Source organism: Sander lucioperca, chromosome 13, assembly GCF_008315115.2.
Source record: "Sander lucioperca isolate FBNREF2018 chromosome 13, SLUC_FBN_1.2, whole genome shotgun sequence".
Lineage (NCBI taxonomy): Eukaryota > Metazoa > Chordata > Actinopteri > Perciformes > Percidae > Sander > Sander lucioperca.
In genome coordinates, this window is record NC_050185.1 from 16145252 (window position 1) to 16166177 (window position 20926).

At 42.9% G+C, this 20926-nt stretch overlaps 1 protein-coding gene across 22 annotated transcripts in view; it reads right to left on the minus strand.

The window, feature by feature from the left end:
* Positions 1-20926, minus strand: part of synj1 (synaptojanin 1) — a 30369-nt gene that overhangs the window by 3684 nt on the left and 5759 nt on the right. For 4 of the 22 annotated variants that reach the window (XM_035990908.1, XM_035990907.1, XM_035990899.1 and 1 more), the window contains 25 exons: positions 15125-15186; positions 13388-13484; positions 12797-12972; positions 12627-12708; positions 12350-12502; positions 10742-10907; positions 10299-10322; positions 7429-7620; positions 6878-6962; positions 6262-6402; positions 5957-6149; positions 5713-5871; positions 5459-5615; positions 5184-5310; positions 4760-4972; positions 4595-4673; positions 4216-4381; positions 3877-4059; positions 3597-3635; positions 3143-3265; positions 2891-2929; positions 2136-2243; positions 1156-1197; positions 311-363; positions 9-198 (listed from right to left, as the gene is read on the minus strand). In XM_035990908.1, coding sequence (XP_035846801.1) covers positions 9-198; positions 311-363; positions 1156-1197; positions 2136-2243; positions 2891-2929; positions 3143-3265; positions 3597-3635; positions 3877-4059; positions 4216-4381; positions 4595-4673; positions 4760-4972; positions 5184-5310; positions 5459-5615; positions 5713-5871; positions 5957-6149; positions 6262-6402; positions 6878-6962; positions 7429-7620; positions 10299-10322; positions 10742-10907; positions 12350-12502; positions 12627-12708; positions 12797-12972; positions 13388-13484; positions 15125-15186 — 3049 coding nt within the window. The remainder of the gene's footprint in view (positions 1-8; positions 199-310; positions 364-1155; positions 1198-2135; positions 2244-2890; positions 2930-3142; positions 3266-3596; positions 3636-3876; positions 4060-4215; positions 4382-4594; positions 4674-4759; positions 4973-5183; positions 5311-5458; positions 5616-5712; positions 5872-5956; positions 6150-6261; positions 6403-6877; positions 6963-7428; positions 7621-10298; positions 10323-10741; positions 10908-12349; positions 12503-12626; positions 12709-12796; positions 12973-13387; positions 13485-15124; positions 15187-20926) is intronic. The other 18 variants (XM_035990909.1, XM_035990901.1, XM_035990910.1 and 15 more) reach the window with 15 other exon arrangements.

Genomic DNA, 20926 nt, shown 5'->3' on the forward strand with positions numbered 1-20926 from the left:
GTCCTTACCCAGAGGCAGGTCAGTCGGTTTGGCCTGGCCACCGGGCACAGGTCGTGGGGCTCCAGGGTGGGTGTCTGGGATGGGCCGAGGGGCCCCAGGATGCACGTCTGGGATGGGTCTGGGTGCTCCAGGGTGAGAGAGAGGTGGTGGGCGAGACTGAGGGGGAATACTGATTACCCCAGCACGAGCAGGGATATTCTGGATGACGAAGAGATCATAGAGAATAGGGAGAAATTAACAAATTGGGTAAAAATCAGTAGAAGATAGGCCAAACTCCTTTTGGTGTGGATATTCAGAGTTGTAAACTCACCGGTCTGGGAGCACCTCCAGGTCCAGGAGCTCCCACTGCTACCTGGCCTCGAGCTGAAAGAGTTTAAAAAGACAAACCGGCTACATTAGCAACAAGAAATCTTACTATAATGTATCTATCATGTGGGCACTGCCCCCTAGGGAGAGATGTAAGGAATAGCAAGAGCATTTTATGAGATGGGAGGTTCAAGCAAATGAACGAATAACGATAACTTTTACAAGCACTGTACTAAATCACACAAGTGCACTGCAAACCCACCCCAACCTATGACAGACCAAATTCCCCATGGCTAATTATTAATGATGATGACTCAGTCATTCCGGAGCTGCAGGAGGTCTGGAGGAGAGGCAGGCCTTGTTCTGTAAGCCAACTGCTACTCACACAGCTTGCACCTCTCAGTGCCTGCGAACATGTTCCCACGTGACTTAAACGTCTGCTTCTCTGTAATACATCACTGTACAGCCACCAAACGTAAGTCAACCCTGCTAACCACGCACACCCTTAGTGTGACAGAGGGATTCAGCTAACCACACACATCATACAATCGGTCAGGTGAAGACAGGCCAAGTCACCGATAGGCTTAGCAAACAAACCGTATCCCCCACCCTGGGACGGGCTTAATTTGTGTCGGGGTATAAACACATAACACAGGATTATAACGGACAGACAGGGATAATCTCAGGCCCATATCACTCCCAGCAAGTACAAGAAAACTCCACACAAAGATGGCCGTTCATGGGACAAATACAAACCTACATAATTGAGTAACAATCCTTTTTACAATCCTTTTATTTAATTAGTACGCTAATGCTAAGTGAGGCTACGTCATGCTATGTGGCACTCACCTGCAGCAGCATCTGGCTGAGGAAGAGCGGGGCTTTTTGGTCCTTTGCAGCACAAAGGAAACCAAACCACATTACTGTTATGCACAAAGTGGAGTACTGGTCACAGGAAGTAGGTGTTACTACTGACAACACTTTACAAGAAGCACTACGAATAGCGTATGTTGGTAAAAATGCAGCAGAGCAGCGATGCCTGAGATGGTGTGAGTTGGAATATCTACCTGCCCGAGAAAGATTTTCCTGTAGCCGATCTGACATTAAGACCATTTTATGTCCGAAACCTTTAACTCATGTAATCTCCCCAGTTATGAAAAGACTATGACCACCAAATCAATACTTGTTTAGTCCATAATGATAGAGTGTACAATTGGGAGGCATCCAGTTTCCTACTATCTGCAACCATTTCAGTCAGATGGTCGCCTGCAATGTCTGTACTCGTGACTCCTGATAATAATGTAATTGACTGATTAAAGTAGCCTCGTTTTGATATTACTCTTGCACAAGTTGTGATATTGACTTCCAGACCTCAATACAAATGTATACAATAAAACATAATGTCTCATGACGGCAAATGCCTGCTCTTCTCTTTTGTTGTTGTTTTTATTAACAACACTAAATACACTAAACACTAATTGGTAGGGATGTATTACATTTATAACTACCACTGAATATTAAATGGGGAAGGAGAAATGTTGTCCTCTGGATAAAAAAGTCAGAATTTGCCTCCAGTGGATTTGGCCCCGCTAGTCCTTTAACCTCTTTCAGGTTTTTTCATTCCCGGCTTATTTTGCATTTAAATAAGCCGAATATATATATTTACAACAGGCTACCAAACACATCTCTCTCACATACACACAAGACTATGAAGGCCCACAAGATATAGAATTGGTTAATGGTAAACTATCAATGCCAAAAAAAAGCATTGACGACTGGGTCTAAGTCTACATGGATCAGATGACATTTAAAGACGCACGGCCAGTTACCTTCACTGCCTCTCCTACCAGGCCAGTTACTTTCACTGCCTCTCCTACCAGGCCAGTTACCTTCACTGCCTCTCCTACCAAACAGTGGGCTGGGCCATTCGCCACAGTCTTAAAGTCAAAGAGGGGAAACAGTATTTCAATATGAAAAAAATACATCATGACTTACCAGCTACTCCTACATTAAATAAATTCAAATAAGGGCAACAATACCTAGGAAACTGTCTAGGTTACACATTAATAGTACTCACAGATATACCACAGATGAGGGATATTGTTGTAAAGCTAGCCACATTTTCTCTATAAGAATTTACATCCACCAAAATCATAATATAGGGAGTGATTGGATGATGCACAAAAAACACTGCATTTAGAACTTGACCTAAGTGGTCATTCACAACTTCTCAACTCGAAAAACCTTAATCTAGGAACTGTTCACCTAAAATCAAGCATGACTCTGCAACCACATGGCCTATTTCCACTCCAAATTTTATTCTGAAATTGATTTGGGTGGATAGTTTTGGCTGAAGCTGAAGCTAAGCCCAAGAACAGCCCAGTGGTGTGAACATCCAGTCAGGTGTAGGAGAGGGTTCGTGTCATGTTAATGGTTGTGTGAAAAATACACTTTTTTTGTTAAAGCATCATGCAATCGTCTGCAAACTAACTTTGTTCTATGCTGAACTGAAATGGAAAATAGCAGCCACTACTTCAAATGCTTCAGCAATGTAAGCACATAAACACACCGTTCCACACTTTACCTCCAGAGTCCTTTCTAACTGGCAGAGGGCTCATGCCTCCTTCAGGAATGAGGCGAAGCAGTGGGATAAAGGTGAACATGTTAACACCTGCCTTAAGTATATCATTCTGTACCATGCTAAAAAAATGTAATATCCACACTTCCAATATAGGATTTTATTTTGTTGCTCTGAGGTTACAGACTATACTTCTGTGATTAAAATGTCAGAAAATTAATTAACTGTAGAGAATAAGGTTTAAGGATGATACTTTACCTGTAGGGGGTGGTGGGCGTTGAGGGGGTGCTGGTCTGGCTGGGGGGCCGTGGGGACGAGGGGGAGGCGGGCGTTTGGGCTCTAGAGACGTGGGGGCACCAGGCTGGAAGTCAACAGGAGGCCCTGGAAGATAAATAAGCCTACATTAAAAAATCTCTGGAAAGAAGCATGGCTTAATGTCCTAAATGTAAAAAGTGTAATAGTTAAAACAGCTGGGTCCCTAGAAGAGATATTAAGGTACTATAGTCAAGGATTCAAGGCTTCTGTGTATTACTCCATGTTGATTCAGACAGCAGGGGACGGGGCCATACTAGCTCTTAAGAGCATATTGGAGAGGGATTTTAATACTGCACCATAACACATGTTCTTAAAGGAAGCAAGTAGTTTACTGGAAGACACAATGCAAGCCTTCTAACACTAAACATAGACTAATTTATCACACATTACATTTTACCTGTAATTTCTCTCCTCAATGGTGATGGGCTTAAATCTGCTTCAGTAAATTACAAACAGAACATAATTACTAACTGCGTATCAATCACTGCTCACGCATTCATTCTCCGTTGTGGGGGGAGGGGCTTAGGAGACCGTTTTGGGCTTTAGCTGAAAGGGGGAAGGAACTGAGAAGTTGTCGATGTTCAAATTTTTTGGCTAAAACCTGAATCTTCACAATCCTACCTACAGCACCTTTAACTAATTCCAGGTGTGTGTCATGCTCCATAAATTATATTTACCATGTGATGGTCGGGAGGGTTGTACTCCACGACTAGGCCTGCTGGGGGCGGTAGGTTCTCCGTGGGTGGGGGAGGGACAGGGACTACTGCGGGGGGAGGGGAGAGGGGAGGATCCAGGGCCAGAGCCTGCTCCAGGCTGAAGGTGCTGGGGAAGGATCTCCTCCACCTCCTCGTCCACATCACCTAGTAAAGGAGACGAGACAAATTCATGTACTTGAAACTGGTAATCCATACAGCCTTCTCAACATCATTGGCGGCAAAAAACATAAATATAAATTGTCATTCATTTTAAAAATTTTGAGGATAAGGATTGGAATTGCTTGGGTGGTCATCCCTCACCTTCCATATCGTAATCATCATCGCCCATGTCCGTGTCCTCAGCCAGCAGGGTGGAGCTGGCCGAGGTGGGGATGCTTCCACAGATCCTATCCACGCTCATCTCATCCTCTAGATTCTTGATCCAACCTGGACTCTTCAGACGGATGTCCAACATCTTGCCAAGGACCTACAATGTTACAAAAAGACATACAAGAGAGAAGTAGATATTGGTTCCCAGGTATACAATTGAGGAAAAAGTGCTTAAAAGATGCAGAGTGGTAATTAAAACTATGATTGACTTTAAGATTAAACAATAGAGATGGAAACGCATTTTATATTATTAATGTTAAAACTTATGGCTATAGCTTAGAAGCAATTATTAAAATCAGTGACGACTTACAGTGGAGGCGCTGAGAGACAGAGCAGCAAGAGCAGAGTAACCTTCCAGGAAAGTCACCCACATCTTCTCCTCAACAAACCTGCATAAACAAGGACACTGTCAATGCAGTCTCACTGTCTGCAGGTGATACATGTCTGTCTGTGTGTGGCGGGATGTCAGACTCACCTGATGAGGATGACCTCTCCAAAATGAGCAAACTTGTCCAGCAGCTCGTCTATGAGCGCATCGTCAAAGTAGTCGTCAGGGCCGGAAGAGCAGAGGGACACCAGGATGGTGCCGTCTGGAGGCCCCTGCAGGGCAATGACGTCTTTGTAGACCTGGTGCCGCGCGTCCGGGTCGACCTCCAGGATGTCCACATCTATTATCGACACCACAGGCCTAAAGAAAGATTGGAGACGTTGAGGACGGTGATATTTGACTAAAGACAAAAAACATATATTTGTTTTCCCCCATTGTTACAGTATATTTCAGAGTCTATGTGATTAGTCGTTTCCACTTAACAACACAGATGTGACATGTATAGGTGAAATAGGTGAAACTTAAATATCATCAATTCGCTCCACTCATACAGATATATCTTGTTAATTACCTGTGGTCTGAGGTCTTAAGCTCAGCCCTGCCATAGTACTTCAGAGTCCCAGGGCTCCAGGGGTTGTCTGGATCGTCCTCATTGTCCCTAGAAGTAGAAGCTGCCCCTACTACATTCATCTCCTCAGCTGCAAAACATGCACAAATGCAATAATAGACTAAAACCATATTTTTGCCCCAGTGCTGTAATGTTGTCTTCAGTCACAAGGTCTGAGATGGAATGGAAGAAGATTATTTGGGTTAGTTAGACTTCTCTGCAGTGGCTCTGCATCTTACCTGTTTTGCTAAAGTTCCACTTCCTCCTCTTCCAGAGTATGCGGTCAGTCCAGGCTGGTGTGCGGCACTTCTCACTGGTGTCATAATCTTCTGAGAAGAGGTCATACTTATAGGTGGGGGCAAAATCTATCTTCCCCTCGATAAAACCTCGGAAAACCTGTTGAGGAGGTCTCCGCATTAGTACATGCAATTCCTGTTGAGAGGGAGTGAAAGTTATCAGTGCTGTAAACATGCACGCCTGCTGTAGGTCATACCAAACCAGCATTCTTCTGGTCCAACAACTGGTCCCCAGCTGTCAAGGCATCCCAGTTCTGCTGTTTGATTAGCTCTTTCACTTCCTCATTGGGCAGACTGATTCGATAGTTAAAGTCTCCACACCAGAAAACGTAGTCATGCGAGTACAGCAGACGACCCTGGCAGGGACAAGACGGATGCGGTTATTTTTACGTTATGCAAAAATGTGTTTGTAAAAATGCTTGTTAATGCCATGGTTAATACCATGGGGAAAGTGAGTCTGCGCGTGATCTCATTGTAGTCGTCGTTCCTCTCCTTGACCTGTGACTGGCCAGCAGCAAAGTGTGAGCAGACGAAGCAGATGCTGGTGGTGTGGAAGAGCAGGCGAATGGCCACGCCTCCTTTATTGCCTGTAGCCCCACCCATACCAGTTTTTACAGTATCTACAGCAACATCCCTGCAAAACACATTGAATGACATTGAATTGAATAAAGTTTACATTTGTTACCATAACTGTGATTTACAGCATAACTATACAAGTCTCTCGTGAGAATGTGTCCAGTTCATACCTGATGAAGGGTGCGTGCTGTGGGCGGATGAAAACAAACAGACAAACTCCGACCAGCTGCTCTGAAGCAAGCAGCACATACTTGTGGTCCCGCGATATGTTTTTTTGGAGCTCAGCTGCCCATAGTTTCTGGTTTGTAGTGCTGAGACAAAAACAGAAAGATGTGCAGTAAAAAATATATAACACCCAGACAAGCCAGAAACATAAGAGTGAGTGAGAGGACAATTAACATTTTATTATGTTAAATTTTAAGATGACAAAAGCCACTTAGTTCCTCCTCAAGATATACGGTATAACTAAAAGAATTCACATCTGGTTAAGTGATATTAGCCTTGTCGGCTCAGGCCAAAGCAGTCCAGCTCAGCTTAATCATCTTATTACGTCAGGGGCAAATTCAGGAACTGAAAAAATATCATAGCCACCTTTTCAGGATTTTATGTTCAATACCCTTTTAAATGTAATTAATGCATTTTAATATTTCATAACTTTATTTTTCGAAAACCACATGCTTGATACTAGCTAAATAGTAGGCTGTATGGCGCTCATCTCCTATCTAGCCTAAAGGTAAAAATAAACAGAAAGGTCATTTATCGGAGGCTGGAATCTTGCACACATACCTCGCACTGACAATATTGCCAGCATTCAGTTCAACCATTTCCTCAAAACCGATGGCAAATATATCTATGGGGTTGGCTTTGCTGTCTGTAAAGAGAAAAAATGTAAAATGTTCAACGAAAGTGTCTAATAAAAAAAATGAACATTATATTTTAACATACAATTTAGCTACATAAAGCAGATATACTGTTTAGGTATAGATATATCTATACCAGTCACTTTTTTTAAGTAGTTATTGTGCCCAGCCAAGAAACAGTCTGGATCGGCACATAACCCCCCTTTAAACCACACAACGTATAAAGGAGATATAACATGTTAAACAGTGAGCTTCAGAGGTGCTGGTAGCTGGATTTTGTTACTTTCTGACAGAGCCAGGATAGCTTGAGTACAGACACAAGAGTGGTATCGTTCTTTTCATCCAATTCTCGGCAGAAAAGCGAATAACCATATTTACCAAAACATCAAACTACTCTTTTCACCTAATAACTAGGAGCAGCCCAATGAAACATAAATTCCAGACATTTAGAGTGCAGATAAATACACACTGACGTACCCTGGAACTCAGGATGCCCTGCCTTCTTTGGAGCATCTAACAGCCAGTCGTTGAGTGTCTGGTTGCGGTAAGCAATGCTGCGAAACTGTTTACCCCCGTTGACATTCCAGGTCCCGACACACACCCGGATCTTCTTGGGCCTTGTGTATTTATGGTAGTTCTGACACATTCCCAGCAATACTCTTGGGGAGGCTTTAGAAGGGAGGAGAGTAGGATTAGAGTATAAAATGGTTAAGTATGTGTATGTCTGCAGTAGGGGTGGAACGGTACATGTATTCGTATTGAACCAAAACGGTACGGGCGTCCTGGTTTGGTACATGAATTTACACGGAGAATACATGGTATAAAAATAAATAAAACTTGCGTGCAAATGAAGTAATGTAATGTGGAACTACTGTTACATACGCATTTCTTAGGGACACCTAATCTGTAGCCCCGCCTTAGCTCTGAAGCTCCTAAGCTCCGCCTAAATGTCGAGTCGGTCCAGTGAGTCCACACGAAGCAAACTAGTCCCTTCCATATACAACCAAACACGGATGTACTGTAGCTGTATCCCTTCTTTGCCTCGACCACAAATGGCTTCCAGGCCCATTTGCTTCGCTTTTAGCTCCGCTGTTAGCTGTTAGCTCCGCTGTTAGCTTTGCTGTTTGCTGCTGGCTCCGCTGTTAGCATGTAAAGCTAACGCCACAATTCGCCAACTGCTCTGTGTAACCGAAGCTGCTCTTTTAACACCCCTGCTCTGTGCATTCACATATGAGAGCAGCGCTTGTCTCCCATATCACACTACTAGCTGATTGTCTTATTTTGTTTACAAGTTCCAGATGGAGTCTGGAGATGATGTGGGGTAGCCTACTTATTGTTTACTGTTTACATCTTACTTTATACTAGGGCTGTCAGCGTTAACGCGTTAATAAGATTAAGATTAAGGGCCGACACGATGCGATTAAGCATTAATCGCATGCCGGCATTTATTAATTTATTTTACACTTCGCTCGGCTTCACGTCATGCCTAACAGGCTACTATTTTGACCCTTTGCAGCACCGTTACTTATCATCAAGCTGCCACTTCCTCCTAACACATCCTGCTGCTGCAGGCATGATGGAGAAAGACAGCAGCAACACAATCTGAATGGAGCTTTTTATTTTCCAAAACTCTCGGACGACTCGTAGACAAGTCGAAAGCCACATGCACGTTGTGTAAAGCCGAATTAAAATATCACCGAAGCACGTCAAGCTTGAGCTACCACCTACGGAGCTAAGCATAGTAGTACTATGGGGTGGCAGTAGCTCAGTCCGTACGGACTTGGGTTGAGAACCGGAGGGTCGCTGGTTCAAGTCCCAGTACGGACCAAAGTACAGAGTGTGGATTGGTAGCTGGAGAGATGCCAGTTCACCTCCTGGGCACTGCCAGGTGCTCTTGAGCTGGTCCAGCAGTGGCAGCCCACTCACTCTGACATCTCTCCATTTGTCCATGAATAGGTCCTGAGCATGTGTGTGTATTTCAGGCCTGTGTGTAGTGATTTCTAACAAACAGAGTTTGTTAGAAATTTCCCCACTGGGGATCAATAAACAGTATAAATTATAAAAATTAACGTGATGCTACCAGCTAGCATGCTACCCACTCAGGAGAGTGCTACTTGCTGACCTGTGGATGAAACCAAATCCCAAAAAATTACTACAGCTCTTGCGAAACGGTTGGCAACTAACTGCAGACCTGTCAGCATCGTAGAGGACTCGGGTCGTAAAGACGTACTACGTTTGGCATGTTCTGACCGGTCTCATTGCCGTCGAGGGAGACAGTAGTTTCACCATACACAGCCTGTACCACACGGAGAAAGCAGCCACACTGGAACAGCTGCAAGGTGCTGCAAACGCTGTCTCCTTAACCGGTGATCACTGGACGTCAGTGAGTAATCAACATTATTTAGGAGTTACTAAACACTATATTGACTCTAGTAAGGATAGGGATTTTTTGTTTTTTAGTTAGGTACTTGGAGGAATTGTGCAATAATGACAGAGTCACACATTTTTCTTTTGTTTACAGTAAATAATTACAAATCTTAAAATCAAGTTCATAAAGTAACTTTCTTTGCATTCATTTGATTCCCAATCATTAATCAATTCCTTTCGATTGTTAATATGTACTTAAAAACTGTTCTGAAATGCAAAATAATATAATTTTAATCATGTGATAAAATATGCGATTAATCGCGATTAACTATAGAAATTCAGCAATTAAAACAGCCCTACTTTATACGCTTCAGGCTGTTGCAGCTAGCTCAGGGGAGAGACTGGATGACACTAGGTGGTACAGCCTGAGACATGCACAATAAAAAAAATTGCCTTCTGCATTGTTGGTATGCTTTTCCCTTCATTGTACCGAACCGAACCGTGATGTCTGAACCGAGATATGAACCGAACCGTGACTTCAGTGTACCGTTCCACCTCTAGTCTGCAGGAAGGGGTGGCATACAGGGAAACAAAACAAAAACGAGAAAGGTCTTATCAAAACCAATGGGAGAACATCCAAATAAACAATGTTCTAAAACACAGGGCGTGGGAGAAAGGATACAAACCAGAACTCTTGTTGAAATACAGATAACATTCAAATAATCAACCTTGGTATTGGTTTATTTCTGTCTATAAATGTCCACTCAGTGATGTTACATTTCATTGCAAAATTTAGCATCCTCTTTCTTTGAACCACTATTGCAATAGACTGATGATATGGAACAGACAGAGGGTTAAACCGCTACCAACATTGGATTATAAATCAATGAACAATAACGAGTAGCAAACACAAATGATAGGACATGACGGGAAGAATCAAAAGATCCGTCCACTGGGGGGCAGTCTGTCAGTTACCATACCTGATTGTAAGACGGGCTCAGTGACTAAGATTGTGTGCAAGAGCAGGGGGGAGAGAAGGGAGAGAAGGGCGGGTTAACCAGTGCATCAACAGATAATTTTAGCAGAGTAGTTGGTCAGCATTAATCTAACTGGGACAGAGAGCTGGCACATGGAGATTACACTTGACGCTGTGCAGACAAACCCTTCTATTGTGCAGAGTAGCTTCTGGCTAACAGGGCTATAACAGACACAGGTTAAAACTTGTCAAAATATTCAAATAATTCCTCCTAGATGGAGCAGAAAGAAAGTTTTTCTTGAAATTACAAAATATAGAATCAGCAACAGGTAATATGGAGCAAACACTTGCATTTATAACCAAACATGTATTAGACTACTCATATGTACATTCCAGGGTAAGATGTGATCCGTTGAATCAAAAATGTCATATGTTGTAAACAATTACCATAAAGACTGGAAGTGGTGAGCAGAGCCCGAGCTTTGTCCGCCAAATCACTGTTGAGTGTTGAGCCCAGCCTCAGGATGTCTATAGCCTCCTGCTTAGAACTGTCAAAGAAGTTGTTCTGGATGGTCCTTGTCACAGAACGAGCGCCATCTTTTAGCTTCCCCGCCTGCAAACAGACACGCAGAAAATAAAAATAAAAAACACCTTATTAGCTCTACTCCCACTTGGTTTAAATGTCTGCATTTCCCACTCCAACCACAGAAGATAAGAAAAGTAGGAACACATCAGAAAGCAGTATCCATCCAAGCAATATAGATTTTTGAACTGACCGGGAAGGATCAAAAAAAGGTCACTGATTGATGTGCAACATGGTTTGATTACATGCCACATGGCAATATTTCTAAATTGATTCCTCCAAGATCATCCAATCAAGACAGCAGATGTTGCCAGATAATGTAGGCAACAATCAGAGATGATGCAGTAGTAGGAAAATGATCCCTTAACAAGCAATAGCAATTATCCTTCTTTTAAACTCAATTTCTGTAGATCAGTAGAGCTCTCCATGGAGCTTTCGAGAGTTGCCAGGTCAAGACAGTATGCATCACATGGATACCAGCATATTCTTTTTTTTTTTTTTTTTTTTTTTTTAATAAAGAGGTCCCACCTGTCACATCATCATTAATTATAATCATTTCTTTTTTTTTTGGCTTTTATTGCCTTTACTGATAGGACAGATTAAGACATGAAAGTGGGAGAGAGATTGGAAATGACATGCAGCAAAGGGCCGCAGGTCAGAAGTGAACCTGTGGCCGCTGCAACAAGGACTGAGCCTCTGTACATGGAGCGCACGCTCATCCAGGTGAGCTAACCAAGAGCCCCTAATCATAATCATTTAACCCAGACACTGAAATCAATAATGCACCAGACATAGGCCCACAGCTCAAAAACAACATAGACTTGCTTCTTAACTTACCACAGAGGTAGAGAGGTCCAAAGGACAGCAGGAAGAGATAGCACACAAAAGTTAAGAAACTAAAGCACACAGCTCTCCACACAGAAAGGATCAACTCTGTCACTGCATGCAGAGTGCACAACTAGACATTATCTTGAGTGCTGTTTATGGTTTAAGATCAATGTAAAAAAGGTAACAATTTAGGTTCCCAGTTCTGTCAACTTACAGGGATTTCATCTTGACTGCACAGGTGCCAGCATTTGTGCCTTTCTAAAAGTGGACATTTATCTTTTCCCTTCCATAGGCTGCTATGAGCATGCTTAAACTGAGATGTTTAAGATGTGTAAGCTGACAGTAGGTTGTGAAGGACAATAGTGAGCCTTTGTGATCCTCTCTCAAGCTTTTTTTTAATAGGGCTTAAATATCTTTGAAAATCTTGCCTTAGCTAAAGCTGTAAAGCTTTCTTTTTAGTTACTATCAACAATTGGGAGGACACTGTAACAGCAGGCTGACAAAGTGTTAAAATGAATACAATCTGACAAAATCATGATACTCCTACATAAAATGCAGCTCTTATAACATGTTGCCTTAATTGTAAAACTGTGAATAACTGTGAACTAGTATTTGGGTGCATTTAATGTGTCCATATTGTGTACCTTGGCCTTGCCATCCAGGGCACCTGTTCCCGCGTAGATCTTGCTGACAGAGTCTCCATTGGCAGACCACATGGTCCTAAAAACCTCCTGAAACCTGGCCACCAGCTGGGGCTTCTCCGTCAGACCCATTTCCTCCAGCTGCTTTGGCAGCATCTGGTGTGGTGAGGAACAGGGGATTAAGACTATAAGCATCATCACTAAAAGCAATCGACTTTCACAGAAGAAATGCAAATGCTATTTTATAACAAAACAAGAGCATACTGTGTCAGACTCCTACCTCAAGGGCAAAGAAGGCCTGAACACTGTTGGTTCTATCCAGACAGTCCAGGCAGTTAGTTCTAACGGTCCCACCCTGAGTCCTAAAAAGATATGTTATATAATGTTAAGAAGAAATAACAAAAGTGACATTTTAATACTACTTTATGCACGTTTGTATGTATTTCTCACCTTGCGATGCCCGTCTCTCCCGAGTAGTAGAAGAATCCACAGTCTTCCATGAACTTGCTGATGTAGGGTTTGAGGACACTGTGGAGTTTGTCTGCCTTGCCTCCCTTCACATTTTGATGGTAGTCAAAGTTCACCATTTTTACTGCTGTTGCATGCTCTGATGCCTTTAGGTGACTCTGAGAGTGACAGAGAGGGGAAGAGGACTTATTCACAGAAATTCAAACTGAATGCAAACATGTTGTGCAAGCAAGGTGTGTTGCCTGTACCTCTGAAGCAACATTAGTTTGCATGAATTGATGCAAAACCAATGGCTTGAACTCTAAGGAAAATGTGTAAACATGCAGGTCATGTTTGACCTCTGGCAATACTATTGACTTTGCTTCCTCATCGTTGCACTCAAATCCACACTTGTGGTTTTGACAGCTAACGGACCACAGAGGAAAATGTGACCTGACAAGAGTTTGTGGGTTTACAAAGACCTGCCAGACCTGCTGCCAGTGTGTTTTGGACAAAGTCTGTTTTGTTAGAAGTATCACATAAATGTCTTATAGTACATGTCAGTGTTAGGGGACAGAGAATGGCTCCTCTCACCTGAAAAGCTTTGCTGAGCATATGTTCTCCTTCCTTACTCCCAAGCAGATTGATGATCACCTGTTTACCATACAACCTCCGCAGTGCTGTGAAGTGTCTGAACAGAACATAATACACTTTTTTTTTTTTAATCATAACATATTTAAGTCTTCATGCTTGGTACCAATGTTTATGTTTGATTTAAACACACAAGATCACTTAATAAATAAATCAGGGCTGCAGCAGCACAGCAACATCGCATCTAAACACCTGCTTGGCCCACATCTCTACTGTACAGAGACACATTACACGGTTTATTACACAGGAATATAAACCCACTGACAAGCCTTTTGTCACACTTATTTTAGTTGTAAGTGTAAGTTACTTTTATATGTATGGTAAAGGAATGCAATGACTTTGAACGGGACATGACAAATCAACAATGGAAAGTAAATGTGGATTCAAGCCTCACTTTTGGAGTCAACAGTGAAATATTAATGTGCAATGAATTCAAAAGTATATGTCTTACTGCTTATTTGTATGGACATGGATGGAACGGCAGCATCATTCCAGCAGAGAAAATAGCAGACCTAGGCTATACTCTGCTATTGTTACCGAGTTTATAAAAAGATGTTTTTACTATCTAAGAAATTTCAACACAGACATATGAGGCTGTCCCTGCAGAAAACTGACTCAATAAAAGAGAGAATGAGTCATGAATCCCGATCTGGACAGATACTGAAAAAGACTAGTTGCATCACAATGTGCTTCTTCTTTTTTTTTTTTTTTTAAACACAACTGGTTCACCATCTGGCATGCATGTCTTGACATGTGCAGGATTCTAAAGTCCAAGAAGTCTAGAAAACCAGAAAACAACCACTATTGGTCTTCATAGCTTTACAGCATTATGTAACTTGAACTGAGTGAACAGCATGGCTGCTCTGAGACTGACAGGGTGGCAACAGAAAGTTGATATGGATGAAACCAGACACGGTACTAGCCGGGTGTGCCACAGTGATTAGGGCGATTATCTGTCCTCTAGAGGGTCTGGGTTTAGGAACAACCTTGCTTAAGTGACCCTAAGCAAACTAACAACTCTGAAGGGTGCTGCTTTGTTGCTAACCCTGCATCTGTAATGTGTATAATAATATATATAAATATATTTTAAATGTTTTTAGGTATCAGACTGCAAGCTTTGTGAGCATTTAGAATTAACATTATGTTGTGATACTTGCAAACATTGATCTTCCTTCTGTAAAGAAACTAGACAAATGTTTGAATCAGTTCTACATAGCAATGTGGAAGATTCCATTTTAGGAGGCACTGCCCATCTGGTCTCCATTTCTATTTCTCCAACTCTCAGACTAAAATTTGGAACGATACTACTACTGGGAAGACAATTGAAATAACTGATTAAAAAAAATAGTCTCTATCTGGAGCTGAATGCCATGCATAAGAGATGTGCAAAAAGTCAAGGAAGGACTTTTGCAAAGAAACTGTCTGCAATTAATATAAACTAGAGATTATTAAGGTCGACAGCTGATCAAGGGCTACTATTGTGTCCTTTCTGTTCACTGCAATAAACCGGCCTCCAAGGACACACTTCAATTAACATCTTCTCCTTCAAGAGTCTGGAGAGCTTTTTTCTGTTGTGCCTTGGGCAGTGACTGGAAGAAACATAGTATTGTAGTGTCTCTGTCTCCTAATCTGTTGAATGCCACATGAAGCAGCTAAAAACTGCTACACACAAATAATTACCTTTCGAATGCTGGCGCATTTGCCTCAAATCCCCTGGAGAGTTTGACACGATGAGAGCCAACCTGCAGGTTTAGAGACAGCAAGAAAAGACAAAAAAGTCACAGTGTCCTTAACTGAAAACCAAATCCTTTAAAAGGAAAGTTGTGCAAACACACATGTCGCAGATGACCAGGAAACCGGAGGCCTATACTATGACGCAAGATTTGGCGTTAACGAGGTAACTTCAGGTTCAACCCAGGGTTTTCTGTATCACAACGGTGGATCAGTTGTTACCGGGTTAAATCGCCATGGTAACTTATGCTGAATACCTAACCTGGTCGGGAGCAGGTTATGTTGGAGATTAGAGATCAACCGGTGTTAAAGCACCGCCTACTGACCAATCAATACTCGATTGATAACGGCGTCACCATTCTTAGAAGATCCAGTGGAGCTCGGAGAGAGACAGGTGCGCTCAGAAAAGTTAAAACACTTAGAGACTGACAACCCCGTTAACATTCCCTGATGGGTATTTTTATGAAAGATAGCTTATAGATTTTCAGCGCAGGGAATTACGTATAGGCTATTTGTTGGCTTGTTGAGCCGTGTTGCCAATGTGCACATCGGTTTGAATTATGTATTTTTTTAATTGCTCTCATGATCGCTTACCACTGCCAGGTTGCAACTGAAATAACAGACTAAAGCAATGGCAGTTTATAGAAAGCACAAGTGTAATTATGGTCAGATCTTGTGCCTGACTGATGAGGAAGTGATACTGATAAGCATTGTGATTTACGCATTTACAGCATCGGCTATTTTTTGTCAGCTTTCCTTCCTGTTTTAGGAAGCAGCGACTGTATTGCATTTTGCCTGTAAAACCGTGTCTGTATTCTTCATATTTATGGAGAATTATAGTTTCCTCTTCTTATGTAAAATATGCGGCTCTGGTTAGGGTTGGGCGGTAATACGGTATACCACGGGGTCTAAAAATAGCAACGGTATCAGTTTCAATACCGTCATTAAAAAAAATGCAATGCACTTATATAGGAGACAAGGATTAAATATTAAATTGTGGTGACCCACAAGTAAGGCTGAAAGGGACATTCACCAAGGTAGGCTACTGTAGCTTTAAGGGAGAGGTGTTATGATATACGAGTTCCGGGGCTGAATTATGTCAAACAACGACGGTGGTGAAGCTGTTGCTTCGGCGGCGCCGTCCGCTGCTAGCGGCGCGGCTAATGTCGGTGCTATCTACGCGGACACCATCAAGTTACCGGACTTTTGGCAGCACAACCCACGGCCGTGGTTTTAGCACATCGAGGCCCAGTTCCAGCTGAGAGCAATAACACAGGAGGTTACAAAGTATTTCCACGTGGTATCGGCCTGAGATGCCTCAACAACAGCCAGGGCTATGGCGTTGTTAGAGGCTCCTCCGGCTAACGGCAAGTAAGACGCACTCAAAACATTCCTGTCGGAACTCTTTGAACTGTCGGAGTTGGAGAAAGCAGACCGCCTGCTGTCCCTGAACGGCCTTGGCGACAGTAATGGAGAGCTTCCAGCACCCGTGCGCACCGCACTGGCCGTGCGCTGCCTGTGGAGGCAGACAGGATTTTCCTCGCCAACCGGCAACAGTTTGTCCACGTGTTGCGGCCTCTCCAGCACACGTCTGCCCCGCTTGCACTCCACAAAATATAATTCATGTAATTATGTGTGGTTGTCATCACGTGACAGTGTGGAGGAGAAAGTAGTTTGTTGTAAGTTGTTGTTATGTTATTATTGTTTCAATATTAGTGTTTGGTAGCCTATTCAGTTTCTGAATGGTGCACAAGACAACAGTTTGGTGACGCCGTCTGAGCCTTACGTCATAATTTTTAATTAGTCACGCGGTAATACCGTATACCACGGTAAAATAGGGAGGAGGTTTGACGGTATCAAAATTTGGATACCGCCCAACCCTAGCTCTGGTAGATGTTTGCGATTGGTCGTGCTGTGCAAACCCCGCCTCTTTTATGTGAACGCGCGCCACTGGATTGGGAAACCCTGGGTTGATTGAACTAGTTGATAACCAGCGTCGTGACACAGCTTATGTGGGACCGAGGTTGTTAGGTTAGGTGAAAGTGAAAGAAATCCAGGGCATGTTGATCTTGATTCGTAGTATAGGCTTCTGGTGGTGAAGAATGAAGTTGGGATAGAAATTTGGGATAGCATTTGAACAGTGGAAACACTTTATAGTGTACTTTATAGTGGAACCAAGCCATTGGACAACAGCAACACAGGGGCAGCATAGGGAGATTTGTTCATACAGAGTCAAAGACACTATGCAGCAGAGACATCTTGTTGCTCAACCATTGGAACTTTTTATATGTTTTTTTTTTCCTTTTGCCTCTCTGCTTGCTTTTTGTCTCACTAATTCTGCAATATATTCTCTCATTTTGAGAGTGTATTGGTGCTGACTGAATCAGGAGGAATACCAAAGAGCCTGAAACGTGGGGTATACTCGCCGCAGCCGACCTGTCGAGCACCAGTGTGACGTCGTGGGAGCGCCCTAACTGTTTATACTCGCGCGTGGTGGTTGCGACACTAGTTGCTAGGGTTTAATCCCGGGAGACTATTTCCCGATTCCCGGGAAAGGTTATGACGGGAAACGGGAAATAAAATTAAAAAAAACGCAAGGAGTGCGCGTCTATTGTTGTCACATGGTAACGTTGATGCAGGCGACGGTGCCGTACCGTAGCTACGGTAATACAGGCTCACTAAATTCATTACGCAGCAGTAGGCTACATCCGTGGCAGAGACAGAGTTTTCTATCTGCGGTCAATTTGTCACGGAAATCCGAAATCGCCTGAGCGCAGAGTCTATCGACGCTCTCTGCTTCTTGAAAGCACACTTCCAGAAGAAAAAGAAAGAAGGGCAGGGTGTGAATGCATTGTAAACTAAACAAGTTCAATGCAATGCTGATATTGCGGCAGTGTTTTTGGCATTTTTTTTTTTTCAATTCAGTTTTACATAGGCCTATGGCCCTGTCTTTTTGCAGTGCACAGTTGTACAATTTCTTTAATTTAGTTGAACTTGTATGTGTTTAAAAGAGAAATATGCCTGCCCTGCCCTAATAAAGAAATATTTGGTCAACTTTGAGTGATTATTCCCGTTTGCAGCCGCTTACAAATCCCAACAGCCACAGAATGGATTTCGTTTAACAGAATGGTTTAGGAATCATTCAATGGTTTACTTTAGCAGATTTTGTTAGTTTTTATAATGGAGTTCTGTAAAATATTGGTTTCCTAGATTTTCAGAAGACAAGTCACAGACATTCCAACTGGCATTTCATAATTAGCGCTGCAGCAGATGTCACACATGCAGCTCACTTGATCACACAGCAGAATTGATCATTGCAAACTGTGTTGGAAACTGAGTTCTTTTGCCCTAATAACGATACAAATAATATAAAAAATGTCAGTTTGGGAATTGGGAACGCATATTTGAATGATAGCGATACAAAGTTGGGCTAAAAACAAACAAACAAAAAAACAGCTATTTCCTGGGATCTGATTCTTCTCAACTTCGGGAAAAATATTAAACACTACTAGTTGCAGTCTTCTCCTGAACAGAGGTGGCGCTAATGAGAAAAGGCTACCGACTTTGCTCTTTCTACGGACTAGAAGAAGAAGAAAAAAAAGGTAAACAAAAAAGGTAAACTGGCAGCAGCATTGCCGTGCTGATTTGATTCAATAACCTACTTGGTCGGATCAAGCCTTTCATTCACCATAACAGAACTCATCTTAACCCAGTAAGTTTACAAGAGAGACTTGCAGTCACTCTGAGAGTCCTGGCATCCGGTTGCCCAGGAGCTCGTTCGTGCTTCCTGTTTCTGCTTTGTCGTGTGCTGCTGAATAAAAATAGAGTGGCCTCTGGTCGCGCACTCAAAATCCTGTCGCGCCAGCGAGATCTACCTCATTTTGACGTCATATTTGCGCACGCCAGCTCGGCTGCGGCGACTGTAAAACTGCCTTTACAGAGAAGTAAAGGCAGGCATGACCACACCTTGACAGGCTGAGGTGCACATCGGCCGTCACACAGAAAATCTATTTACTCTGCACTGCAGGTTCTCACTTGTTCCCTTGTAGCTCCCAACCCATCTCTGCCTGTGCTTAAACATTGTCAACTTTTGATTATCTTCTCTTGCTTTTAAAATCTCTTCTCTTCCTCTCTCTAATGGCTTGTCATCAACAAAGAAAAAAATCTAATGTCATCATCCCTCCTGTACCATTCAGTTTCTGCCTCCTCTTTCTCCTACTGGTCACTCAGTTCAGGTGACTGACAAGCACACCAGTCAATCGTTATTACCAGTGCATTTTATCTCCAGACATGAGCTGCTTGAATGTCTGTATGTGCCTATTTTGGCTAGGCCTGTGTTTGGCAGGGCTACACATTTTGCTCCATGCTGCTGCCATTTTGTCATTCCACTCTCTAGTGTTATGCAGGTCTATGCTATGCATATTTAATAACTTTCTGAACAGCATTTGAAATGACTCAGGTTACAGCTGTACACTTTAGAGCTTTAGGAGGGTAATACATCTACGAGTGGTAGTCCTCCCTTGAACTCTCTTGGTGCAAAGCCTAAGAGTAAATCATTTTCCTGAGAAATTGGAGGACGAGTAACGGGCAGAGTAAAAAGATTTGTGATAGGATCGGCTGGCCTGCATTATCATCCAGGCAGTATGCCTCATCAAGTCCCTGTACTTAGTAGGACACAGCCGTGGACAGCTGTGAAATGGAGAACTAGCAACAGATATGCTCCACTGCTGCAGCACCCTGGATCTCCGTCTGATAACCTGGATTACGTCTCATCGTCACACAGCAGGGTAAGGACTGAGAGTAACTCAAAAAGTAAAAGGCTACAGGGAAAGCTAACGACTGGGCCTCAAACTCTGATTGTGGGTGACTGCTGCAAGAGATGCAAAAAAAGCATGTGTAGTAAAAACACCAAAATACTCTGCTTTTCCAAGGACATGGTCTCTGACTTGGCAGAAAAAAACCCTGCATATCGTGGCACCACACCCAACTGTGAAAAACATCATACTGCATGTAGGGTCAACAGTATGAAGTGCTGACACAGGACTTTATTGATCTGTTGAACACAGTCATCTCTCTCACTTTAGGTGAGAATGCGATCCGATCCAAATACAGGAAGTGAACCATTTACTAGCCAGCAATTCTAACCTTGCACACAATTAACGGACTTGTATATGATTTAAGGGATGATAACTTTCAGATCCATAAGCTGTTCTGACCACACATCGCTGGTCGTCTGTGTGACATCATCATCTCTCTCCCCTTCACTCACTGTCTGTCAGCTGCTAGTCTACATCCTTCGCGTTCCGCTTCCGAGATTGCTCAGGTGCTGCAGGAAATTACACCGGCTGCATGTATTTTCCGTTTCCTTACGCTTTCTTTGTGTTGGAATTTAAAAAAATCGGTGGATTTATGAGGACTATGGTTAACTGCTCCTCAGATCTCTGCAGGGTAAATTAAGACAGCTAGCTAGACTATCTGTCCAATCTGAGTTTTCTCTCGCACAACTATTTTGCAGCGGCTCTGTGCGGAGTTTAGCACCGCCCATGACGATTCTGATTGGTTTAAAGAAATGCCATTAAACCAGAGCACGTTTTCCTCCCATCCCCGAATGCTATGTGGAGTAGCCAGTCCCTCCTTCAGCGCGCTTGGAGGAGGGTCTGGCAAAGCGAGACTAGTCAGCTGCTCACATTGTTCGCCTTCTTCTGAAATACTAGAAACACCAAAGCAGAACCAGAAAACCCAAGACGTAAA